This window comes from Crinia signifera, chromosome 2 (genome assembly GCF_055691185.1).
Source record: "Crinia signifera chromosome 2, ASM5569118v1, whole genome shotgun sequence".
Taxonomy (NCBI): domain Eukaryota; kingdom Metazoa; phylum Chordata; class Amphibia; order Anura; family Myobatrachidae; genus Crinia; species Crinia signifera.
Genome location: NC_139218.1, coordinates 4,864,073 through 4,885,706, shown reverse-complemented (window position 1 = coordinate 4,885,706; position 21,634 = coordinate 4,864,073). Strand labels below are relative to the sequence as shown.

Here is a 21,634-nt window from a genome sequence, read left to right as displayed (position 1 = left end):
GATGGCTGACAGCACCGGATGTGTCCTAGCAGCTCACTGAGCATGCTTCTGCCAGTACATGGGCGGTCCCCTCTCTCAGTAACAGTCATGTGATCATGCAGAGCCAATGACAGCACCGGATGTGTCCTAGCAGCTCACCGAGCATGCTTCTGCCAGTACATGGGCGGTCCCCTCTCTCAGTAACAGTCATGTGATCATGCACAGCCAATGCTGGCTGACAGCATCGGATGTGTCCTAGCAGCTCACTGAGCATGCTTCTGCCAGTACATGGGCAGTCCCCTCTCTCAGTAACAGTCATGTGATCATGCAGAGCCAATGACGGCTGTCCGCATCGGATGTGTCCTAGCAGCTCACTGAGCATGCTTCTGCCAGTACATGGGCGGTCCCCTCTCTCAGTAACAGTCATGTGATCATGCACAGCCAATGGTGGCTGACAGCATCGGATGTGTCCTAGCAGCTCACTGAGCATGCTTCTGCCAGTACATGGGCGGTCCCCTCTCTCAGTAACAGTCATGTGATCATGCACAGCCAATGGTGGCTGACCGCATCGGATGTGTCCTAGCAGCTCACTGAGCATGCTTCTGCCAGTACATGGGCGGTCCCCTCTCTCAGTAACAGTCATGTGATCATGCAGAGCCAATGGCGGCTGACAGCACCGGATGTGTCCTAGCAGCTCACTGAGCATGCTTCTGCCAGTACATGGGCGGTCCCCTCTCTCAGTAAAAGTTATGTGATCATGCAGAGCCAATGGAGGCTGACGGCATCGGATGTGTCCTAGCAGCTCACCGAGCATGCTTCTGCCAGTACATGGGCGGTCCCCTCTCTCAGTAACAGTCATGTGATCATGCACAGCCAATGATGGCTGACAGCACCGGATGTGTCCTAGCAGCTCACTGAGCATGCTTCTGCCAGTACATGGGCGGTCCCCTCTCTCAGTAACAGTCATGTGATCATGCAGAGCCAATGACGGCTGACAGCACCGGATGTGTCCTAGCAGCTCACTGAGCATGCTTCTGCCAGTACATGGGCGGCCCCCTCTCTCAGTAACAGTCATATGATCATGCAGAGCCAATGACAGCATCGGATGTGTCCTAGCAGCTCACTGAGCATGCTTCTGCCAGTACATGGGCGGTCCCCTCTCTCAGTAACAGTCATGTGATCATGCAGAGCCAATGACAGCTGACAGCACCGGATGTGTCCTAGCAGCTCACTGAGCATGCTTCTGCCAGTACATGGGCGGTCCCCTCTCTCAGTAACAGTCATGTGATCATGCAGAGCCAATAATGGCTGACCGCATCGGATGTGTCCTAGCAGCTCACTGAGCATGCTTCTGCCAGTACATGGGCGGTCCCCTCTCTCAGTAACAGTCATGTGATCATGCACAGCCAATGGTGGCTGACAGCATCGGATGTGTCCTAGCAGCTCACTGAGCATGCTTCTGCCAGTACATGGGCGGTCCCCTCTCTCAGTAACAGTCATGTGATCATGCAGAGCCAATGACGGCTGACAGCACCGGATGTGTCCTAGCAGCTCACTGAGCATGCTTCTGACAGTACATGGGCGGTCCCCTCTCTCAGTAACAGTCATGTGATCATGCACAGCCAATGACGGCTGACAGCATCGGATGTGTCCTAGCAGCTCACTGAGCATGCTTCTGCCAGTACATGGGCGGTCCCCTCTCTCAGTAACAGTCATGTGATCATGCAGAGCCAATGACGGCTGACAGCATCGGATGTGTCCTAGCAGCTCACTGAGCATGCTTCTGCCAGTACATGGGCGGTCCCCTCTCTCAGTAACAGTCATGTGATCATGCACAGCCAATGACAGCTGACAGCATCGGATGTGTCCTAGCAGCTCACTGAGCATGCTTCTGCCAGTACATGGGCGGTCCCCTCTCTCAGTAACAGTCATGTGATCATGCAGAGCCAATAATGGCTGACCGCATCGGATGTGTCCTAGCAGCTCACCGAGCATGCTTCTGCCAGTACATGGGCGGTCCCCTCTCTCAGTAACAGTCATGTGATCATGCACAGCCAATGACAGCTGACAGCATCGGATGTGTCCTAGCAGCTCACTGAGCATGCTTCTGCCAGTACATGGGCGGTCCCCTCTCTCAGTAACAGTCATGTGATCATGCACAGCCAATGACGGCTGACAGCACCGGATATTTCCTAGCAGCTCACTGAGCATGCTTCTGCCAGTACATGGGCGGTCCCCTCTCTCAGTAACAGTCATGTGATCATGCAGAGCCAATGGTGGCTGACAGCACCGGATGTGTCCTAGCAGCTCACCGAGCATGCTTCTGCCAGTACATGGGCGGTCCCCTCTCTCAGTAACAGTCATGTGATCATGCAGAGCCAATGCTGGCTGACAGCACCGGATGTGTCCTAGCAGCTCACTGAGCATGCTTCTGCCAGTACATGGGCGGTCCCCTCTCTCAGTAACAGTCATGTGATCATGCAGAGCCAATGACGGCTGACAGCACCGGATGTGTCCTAGCAGCTCACCGAGCATGCTTCTGCCAGTACATGGGCGGTCCCCTCTCTCAGTAACAGTCATGTGATCATGCAGAGCCAATGCTGGCTGACAGCACCGGATGTGTCCTAGCAGCTCACCGAGCATGCTTCTGCCAGTACATGGGCGGTCCCCTCTCTCAGTAACAGTCATGTGATCATGCACAGCCAATGCTGGCTGACAGCACCGGATGTGTCCTAGCAGCTCACTGAGCATGCTTCTGCCAGTACATGGGCGGTCCCCTCTCTCAGTAACAGTCATGTGATCATGCACAGCCAATGCTGGCTGACAGCACCGGATGTGTCCTAGCAGCTCACTGAGCATGCTTCTGCCAGTACATGGGCGGTCCCCTCTCTCAGTAACAGTCATGTGATCATGCACAGCCAATGACGGCTGACAGCACCGGATGTGTCCTAGCAGCTCACCGAGCATGCTTCTGCCAGTACATGGGCGGTCCCCTCTCTCAGTAACAGTCATGTGATCATGCAGAGCCAATGACAGCTGACAGCATCGGATGTGTCCTAGCAGCTCACTGAGCATGCTTCTGCCAGTACATGGGCGATCCCCTCTCTCAGTAAAAGTCATGTGATCATGCAGAGCAAATAATGGCTGACAGCATCGGATGTGTCCTAGCAGCTCACCGAGCATGCTTCTGCCAGTACATGGGCGGTCCCCTCTCTCAGTAAAAGTCATGTGATCATGCAGAGCAAAAGACGGCTGACAGCACCGGATGTGTCCTAGCAGCTCACTGAGCATGCTTCTGCCAGTACATGGGCGGTCCCCTCTCTCAGTAACAGTCATGTGATCATGCACAGCCAATGACGGCTGACAGCATCGGATGTGTCCTAGCAGCTCACCGAGCATGCTTCTGCCAGTACATGGGCGGTTCCCTCTCTCAGTAACAGTCATGTGATCATGCACAGCCAATGACGGCTGACCGCATCGGATGTGTCCTAGCAGCTCACCGAGCATGCTTCTGCCAGTACATGGGCGGTTCCCTCTCTCAGTAACAGTCATGTGATCATGCACAGCCAATGACGGCTGACAGCATCGGATGTGTCCTAGCAGCTCACCGAGCATGCTTCTGCCAGTACATGGGCGGTCCCCTCTCTCAGTAACAGTCATGTGATCATGCAGAGCCAATGACGGCTGACAGCATCGGATGTGTCCTAGCAGCTCACCGAGCATGCTTCTGCCAGTACATGGGCGGTCCCCTCTCTCAGTAACAGTCATGTGATCATGCACAGCCAATGACGGCTGACAGCATCGGATGTGTCCTAGCAGCTCACTGAGCATGCTTCTGCCAGTACATGGGCAGTTCTCTCTCTCAGTAACAGTCATGTGATCATGCAGAGCCAATGACAGCTGACAGCACCGGATGTGTCCTAGCAGCTCACTGAGCATGCTTCTGCCAGTACATGGGCGGTTCCCTCTCTCAGTAACAGTCATGTGATCATGCACAGCCAATGACGGCTGACAGCATCGGATGTGTCCTAGCAGCTCACTGAGCATGCTTCTGCCAGTACATGGGCGGTCCCCTCTCTCAGTAACAGTCATGTGATCATGCACAGCCAATGACGGCTGACCGCATCGGATGTGTCCTAGCAGCTCACCGAGCATGCTTCTGCCAGTACATGGGCGGTTCCCTCTCTCAGTAACAGTCATGTGATCATGCACAGCCAATGACGGCTGACAGCATCGGATGTGTCCTAGCAGCTCACCGAGCATGCTTCTGCCAGTACATGGGCGGTCCCCTCTCTCAGTAACAGTCATGTGATCATGCAGAGCCAATGACGGCTGACAGCATCGGATGTGTCCTAGCAGCTCACCGAGCATGCTTCTGCCAGTACATGGGCGGTTCCCTCTCTCAGTAACAGTCATGTGATCATGCACAGCCAATGACGGCTGACCGCATCGGATGTGTCCTAGCAGCTCACCGAGCATGCTTCTGCCAGTACATGGGCGGTTCCCTCTCTCAGTAACAGTCATGTGATCATGCACAGCCAATGACGGCTGACAGCATCGGATGTGTCCTAGCAGCTCACTGAGCATGCTTCTGCCAGTACATGGGCGGTTCCCTCTCTCAGTAACAGTCATGTGATCATGCACAGCCAATGACGGCTGACCGCATCGGATGTGTCCTAGCAGCTCACCGAGCATGCTTCTGCCAGTACATGGGCGGTTCCCTCTCTCAGTAACAGTCATGTGATCATGCAGAGCCAATGACAGCTGACAGCACCGGATGTGTCCTAGCAGCTCACTGAGCATGCTTCTGCCAGTACATGGGCGGTCCCCTCTCTCAGTAACAGTCATGTGATCATGCACAGCCAATGACGGCTGACAGCATCGGATGTGTCCTAGCAGCTCACTGAGCATGCTTCTGCCAGTACATGGGCGGTTCCCTCTCTCAGTAACAGTCATGTGATCATGCACAGCCAATGACGGCTGACCGCATCGGATGTGTCCTAGCAGCTCACCGAGCATGCTTCTGCCAGTACATGGGCGGTTCCCTCTCTCAGTAACAGTCATGTGATCATGCAGAGCCAATGACGGCTGACAGCATCGGATGTGTCCTAGCAGCTCACCGAGCATGCTTCTGCCAGTACATGGGCGGTTCCCTCTCTCAGTAACAGTCATGTGATCATGCACAGCCAATGACGGCTGACCGCATCGGATGTGTCCTAGCAGCTCACTGAGCATGCTTCTGCCAGTACATGGGCGGTCCCCTCTCTCAGTAACAGTCATGTGATCATGCACAGCCAATGACGGCTGACAGCATCGGATGTGTCCTAGCAGCTCACTGAGCATGCTTCTGCCAGTACATGGGCGGTTCCCTCTCTCAGTAACAGTCATGTGATCATGCACAGCCAATGACGGCTGACCGCATCGGATGTGTCCTAGCAGCTCACCGAGCATGCTTCTGCCAGTACATGGGCGGTTCCCTCTCTCAGTAACAGTCATGTGATCATGCAGAGCCAATGACGGCTGACAGCATCGGATGTGTCCTAGCAGCTCACTGAGCATGCTTCTGCCAGTACATGGGCGGTTCCCTCTCTCAGTAACAGTCATGTGATCATGCAGAGCCAATGACAGCTGACAGCATCGGATGTGTCCTAGCAGCTCACTGAGCATGCTTCTGCCAGTACATGGGCGGTTCCCTCTCTCAGTAACAGTCATGTGATCATGCAGAGCCAATGACAGCTGACAGCATCGGATGTGTCCTAGCAGCTCACTGAGCATGCTTCTGCCAGTACATGGGCGGTTCCCTCTCTCAGTAACAGTCATGTGATCATGCAGAGCCAATGACAGCTGACAGCACCGGATGTGTCCTAGCAGCTCACTGAGCATGCTTCTGCCAGTACATGGGCGGTCCCCTCTCTCAGTAACAGTCATGTGATCATGCACAGCCAATGACGGCTGACAGCATCGGATGTGTCCTAGCAGCTCACTGAGCATGCTTCTGCCAGTACATGGGCGGTTCCCTCTCTCAGTAACAGTCATGTGATCATGCACAGCCAATGACGGCTGACCGCATCGGATGTGTCCTAGCAGCTCACCGAGCATGCTTCTGCCAGTACATGGGCGGTTCCCTCTCTCAGTAACAGTCATGTGATCATGCACAGCCAATGACGGCTGACAGCATCGGATGTGTCCTAGCAGCTCACTGAGCATGCTTCTGCCAGTACATGGGCGGTCCCCTCTCTCAGTAACAGTCATGTGATCATGCAGAGCCAATGACGGCTGACAGCATCGGATGTGTCCTAGCAGCTCACCGAGCATGCTTCTGCCAGTACATGGGCGGTTCCCTCTCTCAGTAACAGTCATGTGATCATGCACAGCCAATGACGGCTGACCGCATCGGATGTGTCCTAGCAGCTCACCGAGCATGCTTCTGCCAGTACATGGGCGGTTCCCTCTCTCAGTAACAGTCATGTGATCATGCACAGCCAATGACGGCTGACAGCATCGGATGTGTCCTAGCAGCTCACTGAGCATGCTTCTGCCAGTACATGGGCGGTCCCCTCTCTCAGTAAAAGTTATGTGATCATGCACAGCCAATGATGGCTGACCACATCGGATGTGTCCTAGCAGCTCACTGAGCATGCTTCTGCCAGTACATGGGCGGTCCCCTCTCTCAGTAACAGTCATGTGATCATGCAGAGCCAATGGAGGCTGACGGCATCGGATGTGTCCTAGCAGCTCACCGAGCATGCTTCTGCCAGTACATGGGCGGTCCCCTCTCTCAGTAACAGTCATGTGATCATGCACAGCCAATGATGGCTGACAGCACCGGATGTGTCCTAGCAGCTCACTGAGCATGCTTCTGCCAGAACATGGGCGGTCCCCTCTCTCAGTAACAGTCATGTGATCATGCAGAGCCAATGACGGCTGACAGCACCGGATGTGTCCTAGCAGCTCACTGAGCATGCTTCTGCCAGTACATGGGCGGTCCCCTCTCTCAGTAACAGTCATGTGATCATGCAGAGCCAATGACAGCACCGGATGTGTCCTAGCAGCTCACCGAGCATGCTTCTGCCAGTACATGGGCGGTCCCCTCTCTCAGTAACAGTCATGTGATCATGCAGAGCCAATGACGGCTGACCGCATCGGATGTGTCCTAGCAGCTCACTGAGCATGCTTCTGCCAGTACATGGGCGGTCCCCTCTCTCAGTAACAGTCATGTGATCATGCAGAGCCAATAATGGCTGACCGCATCGGATGTGTCCTAGCAGCTCACTGAGCATGCTTCTGCCAGTACATGGGCGGTCCCCTCTCTCAGTAACAGTCATGTGATCATGCACAGCCAATGGTGGCTGACAGCATCGGATGTGTCCTAGCAGCTCACTGAGCATGCTTCTGCCAGTACATGGGCGGTCCCCTCTCTCAGTAACAGTCATGTGATCATGCAGAGCCAATGACAGCACCGGATGTGTCCTAGCAGCTCACCGAGCATGCTTCTGCCAGTACATGGGTGGTCCCCTCTCTCAGTAACAGTCATGTGATCATGCAGAGCCAATGACGGATGACAGCACCGGATGTGTCCTAGCAGCTCACTGAGCATGCTTCTGCCAGTACATGGGCGGTCCCCTCTCTCAGTAACAGTCATGTGATCATGCAGAGCCAATGACGGCTGACAGCACCGGATGTGTCCTAGCAGCTCACTGAGCATGCTTCTGACAGTACATGGGCGGTCCCCTCTCTCAGTAACAGTCATGTGATCATGCAGAGCCAATGACAGCTGACAGCACCGGATGTGTCCTAGCAGCTCACTGAGCATGCTTCTGCCAGTACATGGGCGGTCCCCTCTCTCAGTAACAGTCATGTGATCATGCAGAGCCAATGACGGCTGACAGCACCGGATGTGTCCTAGCAGCTCACTGAGCATGCTTCTGCCAGTACATGGGCGGTCCCCTCTCTCAGTAACAGTCATGTGATCATGCACAGCCAATGACGGCTGACAGCACCGGATGTGTCCTAGCAGCTCACCGAGCATGCTTCTGCCAGTACATGGGCGGTCCCCTCTCTCAGTAACAGTCATGTGATCATGCAGAGCCAATGACAGCTGACAGCATCGGATGTGTCCTAGCAGCTCACTGAGCATGCTTCTGCCAGTACATGGGCGGTCCCCTCTCTCAGTAACAGTCATGTGATCATGCACAGCCAATGACAGCTGACAGCATCGGATGTGTCCTAGCAGCTCACTGAGCATGCTTCTGCCAGTACATGGGCGATCCCCTCTCTCAGTAAAAGTCATGTGATCATGCAGAGCCAATAATGGCTGACCGCATCGGATGTGTCCTAGCAGCTCACTGAGCATGCTTCTGCCAGTACATGGGCGGTCCCCTCTCTCAGTAACAGTCATGTGATCATGCACAGCCAATGGTGGCTGACAGCATCGGATGTGTCCTAGCAGCTCACTGAGCATGCTTCTGCCAGTACATGGGCGGTCCCCTCTCTCAGTAACAGTCATGTGATCATGCAGAGCCAATGACGGCTGACAGCACCGGATGTGTCCTAGCAGCTCACTGAGCATGCTTCTGCCAGTACATGGGCGGTCCCCTCTCTCAGTAACAGTCATGTGATCATGCAGAGCCAATGGTGGCTGACAGCACCGGATGTGTCCTAGCAGCTCACTGAGCATGCTTCTGCCAGTACATGGGCGGTTCCCTCTCTCAGTAACAGTCATGTGATCATGCACAGCCAATGACAGCTGACAGCACCGGATGTGTCCTAGCAGCTCACTGAGCATGCTTCTGCCAGTACATGGGCGGTCCCCTCTCTCAGTAACAGTCATGTGATCATGCAGAGCCAATGACGGCTGACCGCATCAGATGTGTCCTAGCAGCTCACTGAGCATGCTTCTGCCAGTACATGGGCGGTCCCCTCTCTCAGTAACAGTCATGTGATCATGCAGAGCCAATGACAGCTGACAGCATCGGATGTGTCCTAGCAGCTCACTAAGCATGCTTCTGCCAGTACATGGGCGGTCCCCTCTCTCAGTAACAGTCATGTGATCATGCACAGCCAATGACAGCTGACAGCATCAGATGTGTCCTAGCAGCTCACTGAGCATGCTTCTGCCAGTACATGGGCGGTCCCCTCTCTCAGTAACAGTCATGTGATCATGCACAGCCAATGACAGCTGACAGCATCAGATGTGTCCTAGCAGCTCACTGAGCATGCTTCTGCCAGTACATGGGCGGTCCCCTCTCTCAGTAACAGTCATGTGATCATGCACAGCCAATGATGGCTGACAGCATCGGATGTGTCCTAGCAGCTCACTGAGCATGCTTCTGCCAGTACATGGGTGGTTCCCTCTATGTAACAGTCATGTGATCATGCAGAGCCAATGACGGCTGACAGCATCGGATGTGTCCTAGCAGCTCACTGAGCATGCTTCTGCCAGTACATGGGCGGTCCCCTCTCTCAGTAACAGTCATGTGATCATGCACAGCCAATGCTGGCTGACAGCATCGGATGTGTCCTAGCAGCTCACTGAGCATGCTTCTGCCAGTACATGGGCGTTCCCCTCTCTCAGTAACAGTCATGTGATCATGCACAGCCAATGCTGGCTGACAGCACCGGATGTGTCCTAGCAGCTCACTGAGCATGCTTCTGCCAGTACATGGGCGGTTCCCTCTCTCAGTAACAGTCATGTGATCATGCAGAGCCAATGCTGGCTGACAGCATCGGATGTGTCCTAGCAGCTCACTGAGCATGCTTCTGCCAGTACATGGGCGGTCCCCTCTCTCAGTAACAGTCATGTGATCATGCACAGCCAATGACGGCTGACAGCATCGGATGTGTCCTAGCAGCTCACTGAGCATGCTTCTGCCAGTACATGGGCGGTCCCCTCTCTCAGTAACAGTCATGTGATCATGCAGAGCCAATGACAGCTGACAGCACCGGATGTGTCCTAGCAGCTCACTGAGCATGCTTCTGCCAGTACATGGGCGGTCCCCTCTCTCAGTAACAGTCATGTGATCATGCAGAGCCAATGACGGCTGACAGCACCGGATGTGTCCTAGCAGCTCACTGAGCATGCTTCTGCCAGTACATGGGTGGTCCCCTCTTTCAGTAACAGTCATGTGATCATGCACAGCCAATGATGGCTGACAGCACCGGATGTGTCCTAGCAGCTCACTGAGCATGCTTCTGCCAGTACATGGGCGGTCCCCTCTCTCAGTAACAGTCATGTGATCATGCAGAGCCAATGACAGCTGACAGCATCGGATGTGTCCTAGCAGCTCACCGAGCATGCTTCTGCCAGTACATGGGCGGTCCCCTCTCTCAGTAACAGTCATGTGATCATGCAGAGCCAATGCTGGCTGACAGCATCGGATGTGTCTTAGCAGCTCACCGAGCATGCTTCTGCCAGTACATGGGCGGTCCCCTCTCTCAGTAACAGTCATGTGATCATGCAGAGCCAATGACGGCTGACCGCATCGGATGTGTCCTAGCAGCTCACCGAGCATGCTTCTGCCAGTACATGGGCGGTCCCCTCTCTCAGTAACAGTCATGTGATCATGCAGAGCCAATGACAGCTGACAGCACCGGATGTGTCCTAGCAGCTCACCGAGCATGCTTCTGCCAGTACATGGGCGGTCCCCTCTCTCAGTAACAGTCATGTGATCATGCAGAGCCAATGACGGCTGACAGCACCGGATGTGTCCTAGCAGCTCACTGAGCATGCATCTGCCAGTACATGGGCGGTCCCCTCTCTCAGTAACAGTCATGTGATCATGCAGAGCCAATGGAGGCTGACAGCACCGGATGTGTCCTAGCAGCTCACTGAGCATGCTTCTGCCAGTACATGGGCGGTCCCCTCTCTCAGTAACAGTCATGTGATCATGCAGAGCCAATAATGGCTGACCGCATCAGATGTGTCCTAGCAGCTCACTGAGCATGCTTCTGCCAGTACATGGGCGGTCCCCTCTCTCAGTAACAGTCATGTGATCATGCACAGCCAATGACGGCTGACAGCACCGGATGTGTCCTAGCAGCTCACTGAGCATGCTTCTGCCAGTACATGGGCGGTCCCCTCTCTCAGTAACAGTCATGTGATCATGCAGAGCCAATGACAGCTGACAGCATCGGATGTGTCCTAGCAGCTCACCGAGCATGCTTCTGCCAGTACATGGGCGGTCCCCTCTCTCAGTAACAGTCATGTGATCATGCAGAGCCAATGCTGGCTGACAGCATCGGATGTGTCCTAGCAGCTCACCGAGCATGCTTCTGCCAGTACATGGGCGGTCCCCTCTCTCAGTAACAGTCATGTGATCAGGCACAGCCAATAATGGCTGACAGCACCGGATGTGTCCTAGCAGCTCACTGAGCATGCTTCTGACAGTACATGGGCGGTCCCCTCTCTCAGTAACAGTCATGTGATCATGCAGAGCCAATGACGGCTGACAGCACCGGATGTGTCCTAGCAGCTCACTGAGCATGCTTCTGCCAGTACATGGGCGGTCCCCTCTCTCAGTAACAGTCATGTGATCATGCAGAGCCAATAACGGCTGACAGCATCGGATGTGTCCTAGCAGCTCACTGAGCATGCTTCTGCCAGTACATGGGCGGTCCCCTCTCTCAGTAACAGTCATGTGATCATGCAGAGCCAATGACGGCTGACCGCATCGGATGTGTCCTAGCAGCTCACTGAGCATGCTTCTGCCAGTACATGGGTGGTCCCCTCTTTCAGTAACAGTCATGTGATCATGCACAGCCAATGAGGGCTGACAGCATCGGATGTGTCCTAGCAGCTCACTGAGCATGCTTCTGCCAGTACATGGGCGGTCCCCTCTCTCAGTAACAGTCATGTGATCATGCAGAGCCAATAATGGCTGACCGCATCGGATGTGTCCTAGCAGCTCACTGAGCATGCTTCTGACAGTACATGGGCGGTCCCCTCTCTCAGTAACAGTCATGTGATCATGCACAGCCAATGATGGCTGACAGCACCGGATGTGTCCTAGCAGCTCACCGAGCATGCTTCTGCCAGTACATGGGCGGTCCCCTCTCTCAGTAACAGTCATGTGATCATGCACAGCCAATGACGGCTGACAGCACCGGATGTGTCCTAGCAGCTCACTGAGCATGCTTCTGCCAGTACATGGGCGGTCCCCTCTCTCAGTAACAGTCATGTGATCATGCACAGCCAATGGTGGCTGACAGCATCGGATGTGTCCTAGCAGCTCACTGAGCATGCTTCTGCCAGTACATGGGCGGTCCCCTCTCTCAGTAACAGTCATGTGATCATGCAGAGCCAATGACAGCACCGGATGTGTCCTAGCAGCTCACCGAGCATGCTTCTGCCAGTACATGGGCGGTCCCCTCTCTCAGTAACAGTCATGTGATCATGCAGAGCCAATGACGGCTGACAGCACCGGATGTGTCCTAGCAGCTCACTGAGCATGCTTCTGCCAGTACATGGGCGGTCCCCTCTCTCAGTAACAGTCATGTGATCATGCAGAGCCAATGACGGCTGACAGCACCGGATGTGTCCTAGCAGCTCACCGAGCATGCTTCTGACAGTACATGGGCGGTCCCCTCTCTCAGTAACAGTCATGTGATCATGCAGAGCCAATAATGGCTGACAGCATCGGATGTGTCCTAGCAGCTCACTGAGCATGCTTCTGCCAGTACATGGGCGGTTCCCTCTCTCAGTAAAAGTCATGTGATCATGCATAGCCAATGACGGCTGACAGCATCGGATGTGTCCTAGCAGCTCACTGAGCATGCTTCTGCCAGTACATTGGCGATCCCCTCTCTCAGTAAAAGTCATGTGATCATGCAGAGCAAGTAATGGCTGACAGCATCGGATGTGTCCTAGCAGCTCACCGAGCATGCTTCTGCCAGTACATGGGCGGTTCCCTCTCTCAGTAACAGTCATGTGATCATGCACAGCCAATGACGGCTGACAGCATCGGATATGTCCTAGCAGCTCACTGAGCATGCTTCTGCCAGTACATGGGCGGTTCCCTCTCTCAGTAACAGTCATGTGATCATGCAGAGCCAATGGAGGCTGACGGCATCGGATGTGTCCTAGCAGCTCATTGAGCATGCTTCTGCCAGTACATTGGCGATCCCCTCTCTCAGTAAAAGTCATGTGATCATGCAGAGCAAATAATGGCTGACAGCATCGGATGTGTCCTAGCAGCTCACCGAGCATGCTTCTGCCAGTACATGGGCGGTTCCCTCTCTCAGTAACAGTCATGTGATCATGCACAGCCAATGACGGCTGACAGCATCGGATATGTCCTAGCAGCTCACTGAGCATGCTTCTGCCAGTACATGGGCGGTTCCCTCTCTCAGTAACAGTCATGTGATCATGCACAGCCAATGACGGCTGACCGCATCGGATGTGTCCTAGCAGCTCACCGAGCATGCTTCTGCCAGTACATGGGCGGTTCAATCTCTCAGTAACAGTCATGTGATCATGCACAGCCAATGACGGCTGACAGCATCGGATGTGTCCTAGCAGCTCACCGAGCATGCTTCTGCCAGTACATGGGCGGTCCCCTCTCTCAGTAACAGTCATGTGATCATGCAGAGCCAATGACAGCACCGGATGTGTCCTAGCAGCTCACCGAGCATGCTTCTGCCAGTACATGGGCGGTCCCCTCTCTCAGTAACAGTCATGTGATCATGCAGAGCCAATGACGGCTGACCGCATCGGATGTGTCCAAGCAGCTCACTGAGCATGCTTCTGCCAGTACATGGGCGGTCCCCTCTCTCAGTAACAGTCATGTGATCATGCACAGCCAATAATGGCTGACAGCACCGGATGTGTCCTAGCAGCTCACTGAGCATGCTTCTGACAGTACATGGGCGGTCCCCTCTCTCAGTAACAGTCATGTGATCATGCAGAGCCAATGACGGCTGACAGCACCGGATGTGTCCTAGCAGCTCACTGAGCATGCTTCTGCCAGTACATGGGCGGTCCCCTCTCTCAGTAACAGTTATGTGATCATGCAGAGCCAATAACGGCTGACAGCATCGGATGTGTCCTAGCAGCTCACTGAGCATGCTTCTGCCAGTACATGGGCGGTCCCCTCTCTCAGTAACAGTCATGTGATCATGCAGAGCCAATGACGGCTGACCGCATCGGATGTGTCCTAGCAGCTCACTGAGCATGCTTCTGCCAGTACATGGGTGGTCCCCTCTTTCAGTAACAGTCATGTGATCATGCACAGCCAATGACGGCTGACAGCATCGGATGTGTCCTAGCAGCTCACTGAGCATGCTTCTGCCAGTACATGGGCGGTCCCCTCTCTCAGTAACAGTCATGTGATCATGCAGAGCCAATAATGGCTGACCGCATCGGATGTGTCCTAGCAGCTCACTGAGCATGCTTCTGACAGTACATGGGCGGTCCCCTCTCTCAGTAACAGTCATGTGATCATGCACAGCCAATGATGGCTGACAGCACCGGATGTGTCCTAGCAGCTCACCGAGCATGCTTCTGCCAGTACATGGGCGGTCCCCTCTCTCAGTAACAGTCATGTGATCATGCACAGCCAATGACGGCTGACAGCATCGGATGTGTCCTAGCAGCTCACTGAGCATGCTTCTGCCAGTACATGGGCGGTCCCCTCTCTCAGTAACAGTCATGTGATCATGCAGAGCCAATGACAGCACCGGATGTGTCCTAGCAGCTCACCGAGCATGCTTCTGCCAGTACATGGGCGGTCCCCTCTCTCAGTAACAGTCATGTGATCATGCAGAGCCAATGACGGCTGACAGCACCGGATGTGTCCTAGCAGCTCACTGAGCATGCTTCTGCCAGTACATGGGCGGTCCCCTCTCTCAGTAACAGTCATGTGATCATGCAGAGCCAATAATGGCTGACAGCATCGGATGTGTCCTAGCAGCTCACTGAGCATGCTTCTGCCAGTACATGGGCGGTTCCCTCTCTCAGTAACAGTCATGTGATCATGCAGAGCCAATGACAGCTGACAGCACCGGATGTGTCCTAGCAGCTCACTGAGCATGCTTCTGCCAGTACATGAGCGGTCCCCTCTCTCAGTAACAGTCATGTGATCATGCAGAGCCAATGAAGGCTGACAGCACCGGATGTGTCCTAGCAGCTCACTGAGCATGCTTCTGCCAGTACATGGGCGGTCCCCTCTCTCAGTAACAGTCATGTGATCATGCAGAGCCAATGACAGCTGACAGCATCGGATGTGTCCTAGCAGCTCACTGAGCATGCTTCTGCCAGTACATGGGCGGTCCCCTCTCTCAGTAACAGTCATGTGATCATGCAGAGCCAATGACGGCTGACAGCATCGGATGTGTCCTAGCAGCTCACTGAGCATGCTTCTGCCAGTACATGGGCGGTCCCCTCTCTCAGTAACAGTCATGTGATCATGCAGAGCCAATTACGGCTGACCGCATCGGATGTGTCCTAGCAGCTCACTGAGCATGCTTCTGCCAGTACATGGGCGGTCCCCTCTCTCAGTAACAGTCATGTGATCATGCAGAGCCAATGACGGCTGACAGCACCGGATGTGTCCTAGCAGCTCACTGAGCATGCTTCTGCCAGTACATTGGCGATCCCCTCTCTCAGTAACAGTCATGTGATCATGCATAGCCAATGACGGCTGACAGCATCGGATGTGTCCTAGCAGCTCACTGAGCATGCTTCTGCCAGTACATTGGCGATCCCCTCTCTCAGTAAAAGTCATGTGATCATGCAGAGCAAATAATGGCTGACAGCATCGGATGTGTCCTAGCAGCTCACCGAGCATGCTTCTGCCAGTACATGGGCGGTTCCCTCTCTCAGTAACAGTCATGTGATCATGCACAGCCAATGACGGCTGACAGCATCGGATATGTCCTAGCAGCTCACTGAGCATGCTTTTGCCAGTACATGGGCGGTTCCCTCTCTCAGTAACAGTCATGTGATCATGCAGAGCCAATGGAGGCTGACGGCATCGGATGTGTCCTAGCAGCTCATTGAGCATGCTTCTGCCAGTACATTGGCGATCCCCTCTCTCAGTAAAAGTCATGTGATCATGCAGAGCAAATAATGGCTGACCGCATCAGATGTGTCCTAGCAGCTCACTGAGCATGCTTCTGCCAGTACATGGGCGGTTCCCTCTCTCAGTAACAGTCATGTGATCATGCACAGCCAATGACAGCTGACAGCATCGGATGTGTCCTAGCAGCTCACCGAGCATGCTTCTGCCAGTACATGGGCGGTCCCCTCTCTCAGTAACAGTCATGTGATCATGCAGAGCCAATGGAGGCTGACAGCACCGGATGTGTCCTAGCAGCTCACTGAGCATGCTTCTGCCAGTACATGGGCGGTCCCCTCTCTCAGTAACAGTCATGTGATCATGCAGAGCCAATGACAGCTGACAGCATCGGATGTGTCCTAGCAGCTCACTGAGCATGCTTCTGCCAGTACATGGGCGGTCCCCTCTCTCAGTAACAGTCATGTGATCATGCACAGCCAATGATGGCTGACAGCACCGGATGTGTCCTAGCAGCTCACTGAGCATGCTTCTGCCAGTACATAGGCGGTCCCCTCTCTCAGTAACAGTCATGTGATCATGCAGAGCCAATGAAAGCTGACAGCACCGGATGTGTCCTAGCAGCTCACTGAGCATGCTTCTGCCAGTACATGGGCGGTCCCCTCTCTCAGTAACAGTCATGTGATCATGCACAGCCAATGACGGCTGACAGCACCGGATGTGTCCTAGCAGCTCACTGAGCATGCTTCTGCCAGTACATGGGCGGTCCCCTCTCTCAGTAACAGTCATGTGATCATGCAGAGCCAATGACAGCTGACAGCATCGGATGTGTCCTAGCAGCTCACCGAACATGCTTCTGCCAGTACATGGGCGGTCCCCTCTCTCAGTAACAGTCATGTGATCATGCAGAGCCAATGCTGGCTGACAGCATCGGATGTGTCTTAGCAGCTCACTGAGCATGCTTCTGCCAGTACATGGGCGGTCCCCTCAGTAACAGTCATGTGATCATGCAGAGCCAATGACAGCTGACAGCACCGGATGTGTCCTAGCAGCTCACTGAGCATGCTTCTGCCAGTACATGGGCGGTCCCCTCTCTCAGTAACAGTCATGTGATCATGCAGAGCCAATGACAGCTGACAGCACCGGATGTGTCCTAGCAGCTCACTGAGCATGCTTCTGCCAGTACATGGGCGGTCCCCTCTCTCAGTAACAGTCATGTGATCATGCAGAGCCAATGGAGGCTGACAGCATCGGATGTGTCCTAGCAGCTCACTGAGCATGCTTCTGCCAGTACATGGGCGGTCCCCTCTCTCAGTAACAGTCATGTGATCATGCAGAGCTAATGACAGCTGACAGCACCGGATGTGTCCTAGCAGCTCACTGAGCATGCTTCTGCCAGTACATGGGCGGTCCCCTCTCTCAGTAACAGTCATGTGATCATGCACAGCCAATGATGGCTGACAGCACCGGATGTGTCCTAGCAGCTCACTGAGCATGCTTCTGCCAGTACATGGGCGGTCCCCTCTCTCAGTAACAGTCATGTGATCATGCAGAGCCAATGACAGCTGACAGCATCGGATGTGTCCTAGCAGCTCACCGAGCATGCTTCTGCCAGTACATGGGCGGTCCCCTCTCTCAGTAACAGTCATGTGATCATGCAGAGCCAATGGTGGCTGACCGCATCGGATGTGTCCTAGCAGCTCACTGAGCATGCTTCTGCCAGTACATGGGCGGTTCCCTCTCTCAGTAACAGTCATGTGATCATGCAGAGCCAATGACGGCTGACAGCATCGGATGTGTCCTAGCAGCTCACTGAGCATGCTTCTGCCAGTACATGGGCGGTCCCCTCTCTCAGTAACAGTCATGTGATCATGCACAGCCAATAATGGCTGACAGCACCGGATGTGTCCTAGCAGCTCACTGAGCATGCTTCTGACAGTACATGGGCGGTCCCCTCTCTCAGTAACAGTCATGTGATCATGCAGAGCCAATGACAGCTGACAGCACCGGATGTGTCCTAGCAGCTCACTGAGCATGCTTCTGCCAGTACATGGGCGGTCCCCTCTCTCAGTAACAGTCATGTGATCATGCAGAGCCAATGACAGCTGACAGCACCGGATGTGTCCTAGCAGCTCACTGAGCATGCTTCTGCCAGTACATGGGTGGTCCCCTCTTTCAGTAACAGTCATGTGATCATGCACAGCCAATGACTGCTGACAGCATCGGATGTGTCCTAGCAGCTCACTGAGCATGCTTCTGCCAGTACATGGGTGGTCCCCTCTTTCAGTAACAGTCATGTGATCATGCACAGCCAATGACGGCTGACAGCATCGGATGTGTCCTAGCAGCTCACTGAGCATGCTTCTGCCAGTACATGGGCGGTCCCCTCTCTCAGTAACAGTCATGTGATCATGCAGAGCCAATAATGGCTGACCGCATCGGATGTGTCCTAGCAGCTCACTGAGCATGCTTCTGACAGTACATGGGCGGTCCCCTCTCTCAGTAACAGTCATGTGATCATGCACAGCCAATGATGGCTGACAGCACCGGATGTGTCCTAGCAGCTCACCGAGCATGCTTCTGCCAGTACATGGGCGGTCCCCTCTCTCAGTAACAGTCATGTGATCATGCACAGCCAATGACAGCTGACAGCATCGGATGTGTCCTAGCAGCTCACTGAGCATGCTTCTGCCAGTACATGGGCGGTCCCCTCTCTCAGTAACAGTCATGTGATCATGCACAGCCAATGACAGCTGACAGCATCGGATGTGTCCTAGCAGCTCACTGAGCATGCTTCTGCCAGTACATGGGCGGTCCCCTCTCTCAGTAACAGTCATGTGATCATGCACAGCCAATAATGGCTGACAGCACCGGATGTGTCCTAGCAGCTCACTGAGCATGCTTCTGCCAGTACATGGGCGGTCCCCTCTCTCAGTAACAGTCATGTGATCATGCACAGCCAATGACGGCTGACAGCATCGGATGTGTCCTAGCAGCTCACCGAGCATGCTTCTGACAGTACATGGGCGGTCCCCTCTCTCAGTAACAGTCATGTGATCATGCAGAGCCAATGACGGCTGACAGCATCGGATGTGTCCTAGCAGCTCACTGAGCATGCTTCTGCCAGTACATGGGCGGTCCCCTCTCTCAGTAACAGTCATGTGATCATGCAGAGCCAATAATGGCTGACCGCATCGGATGTGTCCTAGCAGCTCACTGAGCATGCTTCTGACAGTACATGGGCGGTCCCCTCTCTCAGTAACAGTCATGTGATCATGCACAGCCAATGATGGCTGACAGCACCGGATGTGTCCTAGCAGCTCACCGAGCATGCTTCTGCCAGTACATGGGCGGTCCCCTCTCTCAGTAACAGTCATGTGATCATGCACAGCCAATGACAGCTGACAGCATCGGATGTGTCCTAGCAGCTCACTGAGCATGCTTCTGCCAGTACATGGGCGGTCCCCTCTCTCAGTAACAGTCATGTGATCATGCACAGCCAATGACGGCTGACAGCACCGGATGTGTCCTAGCAGCTCACCGAGCATGCTTCTGCCAGTACATGGGCGGTCCCCTCTCTCAGTAACAGTCATGTGATCATGCACAGCCAATGACAGCTGACAGCATCGGATGTGTCCTAGCAGCTCACCGAGCATGCTTCTGCCAGTACATGGGCGGTTCCCTCTCTCAGTAACAGTCATGTGATCATGCACAGCCAATGATGGCTGACCACATCGGATGTGTCCTAGCAGCTCACTGAGCATGCTTCTGCCAGTACATGGGCGATCCCCTCTCTCAGTAACAGTCATGTGATCATGCACAGCCAATGATGGCTGACCACATCGGATGTGTCCTAGCAGCTCACTGAGCATGCTTCTGCCAGTACATGGGCGATCCCCTCTCTCAGTAACAGTCATGTGATCATGCACAGCCAATGACGGCTGACAGCATCGGATGTGTCCTAGCAGCTCACCGAGCATGCTTCTGCCAGTACATGGGCGATCCCCTCTCTCAGTAACAGTCATGTGATCGTGGGCAGAGTCTTACCGGTATGTTCCCATATGCCTGCAGGATCGGGTGAATCTTCCGGGGAAGCTGAGTGTGGAAAATAAGAGTTATTTGCATTAATCACAGATCCACAGTGTCATCTGACAGCACTGTCTATAACCCCAACATTCTGCTGCATCACCTCTTTCCCTGCAGCCCTGCACAGCGCCTGATGCTCCTCCAATCGGCCGCTCTCTTCTCTGTGTAGCTCAACGGCCTCCATAATGCGCTCCGTCTGCAAGAGATAACCAGTTTACTCTACAGGGATCCAATCAACAGTCATGTGACATGGAGGGGAGGGGCAGGATCCAAACTAAGATCATGAGACATGGAGGGGCGGGGCAGGATCCAAACTAAGATCATGTGACATGGAGGGGAGGGGCAGGATCCAAACTAAGATCATGTGACATGGAGGGGAGGGGCAGGATCATAACTAAGATCATGTGACATGGAGGCGCGGGGGATTCTACAAACTAGTATATGACAGAGGTAGAGGAGGGCTCCATACTAGGATCATGTAACATTGAGGGTCCATGTGGTGGAGTGTGTACATATAACAGGGCCCCACGGGTAATGTGAGGGTCCATGTGGTGGAGTGTGTACATATAATAGGGCCCCACGGGTAATGTGAGGGTCCATGTGGTGGAGTGTGTACATATAACAGGGCCCCACGGGTAATGTAAGGGTGCATGTGGTGGAGTGTGTACATATAACAGGGCCCCACGGGTAATGTGAGGTTCCATGTGGTGGAGTGTGTACATATAACAGGGCCCCACGGGTAATGTGAGGGTCCATGTGGTGGAGTGTGTACATATAACAGGGCCCCACGGGTAATGTGAGGGTGCATGTGGTGGAGTGTGTACATATAACAGGGCCCCACGGGTAATGTGAGGGTCCATGTGGTGGAGTGTGTACATATAACAGGGCCCCACGGGTAATGTGAGGGTGCATGTGGTGGAGTGTGTACATATAACAGGGCCCCACGGGTAATGTGAGGGTGCATGTGGTGGAGTGTGTACATATAACAGGGCCCCACGGGTAATGTGAGGGTGCATGTGGTGGAGTGTGTACATATAACAGGGCCCCACGGGTAATGTGATGGTCCATGTGGTGGAGTGTGTACATATAACAGGGCCCCACGGGTAATGTGAGGGTCCATGTGGTGGAGTGTGTACATATAACAGGGCCCCACGGGTAATGTGAGGGTCCATGTGGTGGAGTGTGTACATATAATAGGGCCCCACGGGTAATGTGAGGGTCCATGTGGTGGAGTGTGTACATATAACAGGGCCCCACGGGTAATGTGAGGGTCCATGTGGTGGAGTGTGTACATATAACAGGGCCCCACGGGTAATGTAAGGGTCCATGTGGTGGAGTGTGTACATATAACAGGGCCCCACGGGTAATGTAAGGGTCCATGTGGTGGAGTGTGTACATATAACAGGGCCCCACGGGTAATGTGAGGGTCCATGTGGTGGAGTGTGTACATATAACAGGGCCCCACGGGTAATGTGAGGGTCCATGTGGTGGAGTGTGTACATATAACAGGGCCCCACGGGTAATGTGAGGGTCCATGTGGTGGAGTGTGTACATATAAC

The 21,634-nt window shown here is 54.1% G+C and overlaps 1 protein-coding gene across 4 annotated transcripts in view; it reads right to left on the bottom strand.

Moving 5' to 3' along the window:
• WDR3 (WD repeat domain 3) overlaps positions 1–21,634 on the bottom strand; it is a 41,583-nt gene that overhangs the window by 6,410 nt on the left and 13,539 nt on the right. For all 4 annotated transcript variants that reach the window (XM_083171476.1, XM_083171473.1, XM_083171474.1 and 1 more), the window contains exons 22-23: positions 20,179–20,271; positions 20,037–20,084 (exon numbers count right to left, since the gene is read on the bottom strand). In XM_083171476.1, the coding sequence (XP_083027602.1) occupies positions 20,037–20,084; positions 20,179–20,271 (141 nt within the window). The remainder of the gene's footprint in view (positions 1–20,036; positions 20,085–20,178; positions 20,272–21,634) is intronic.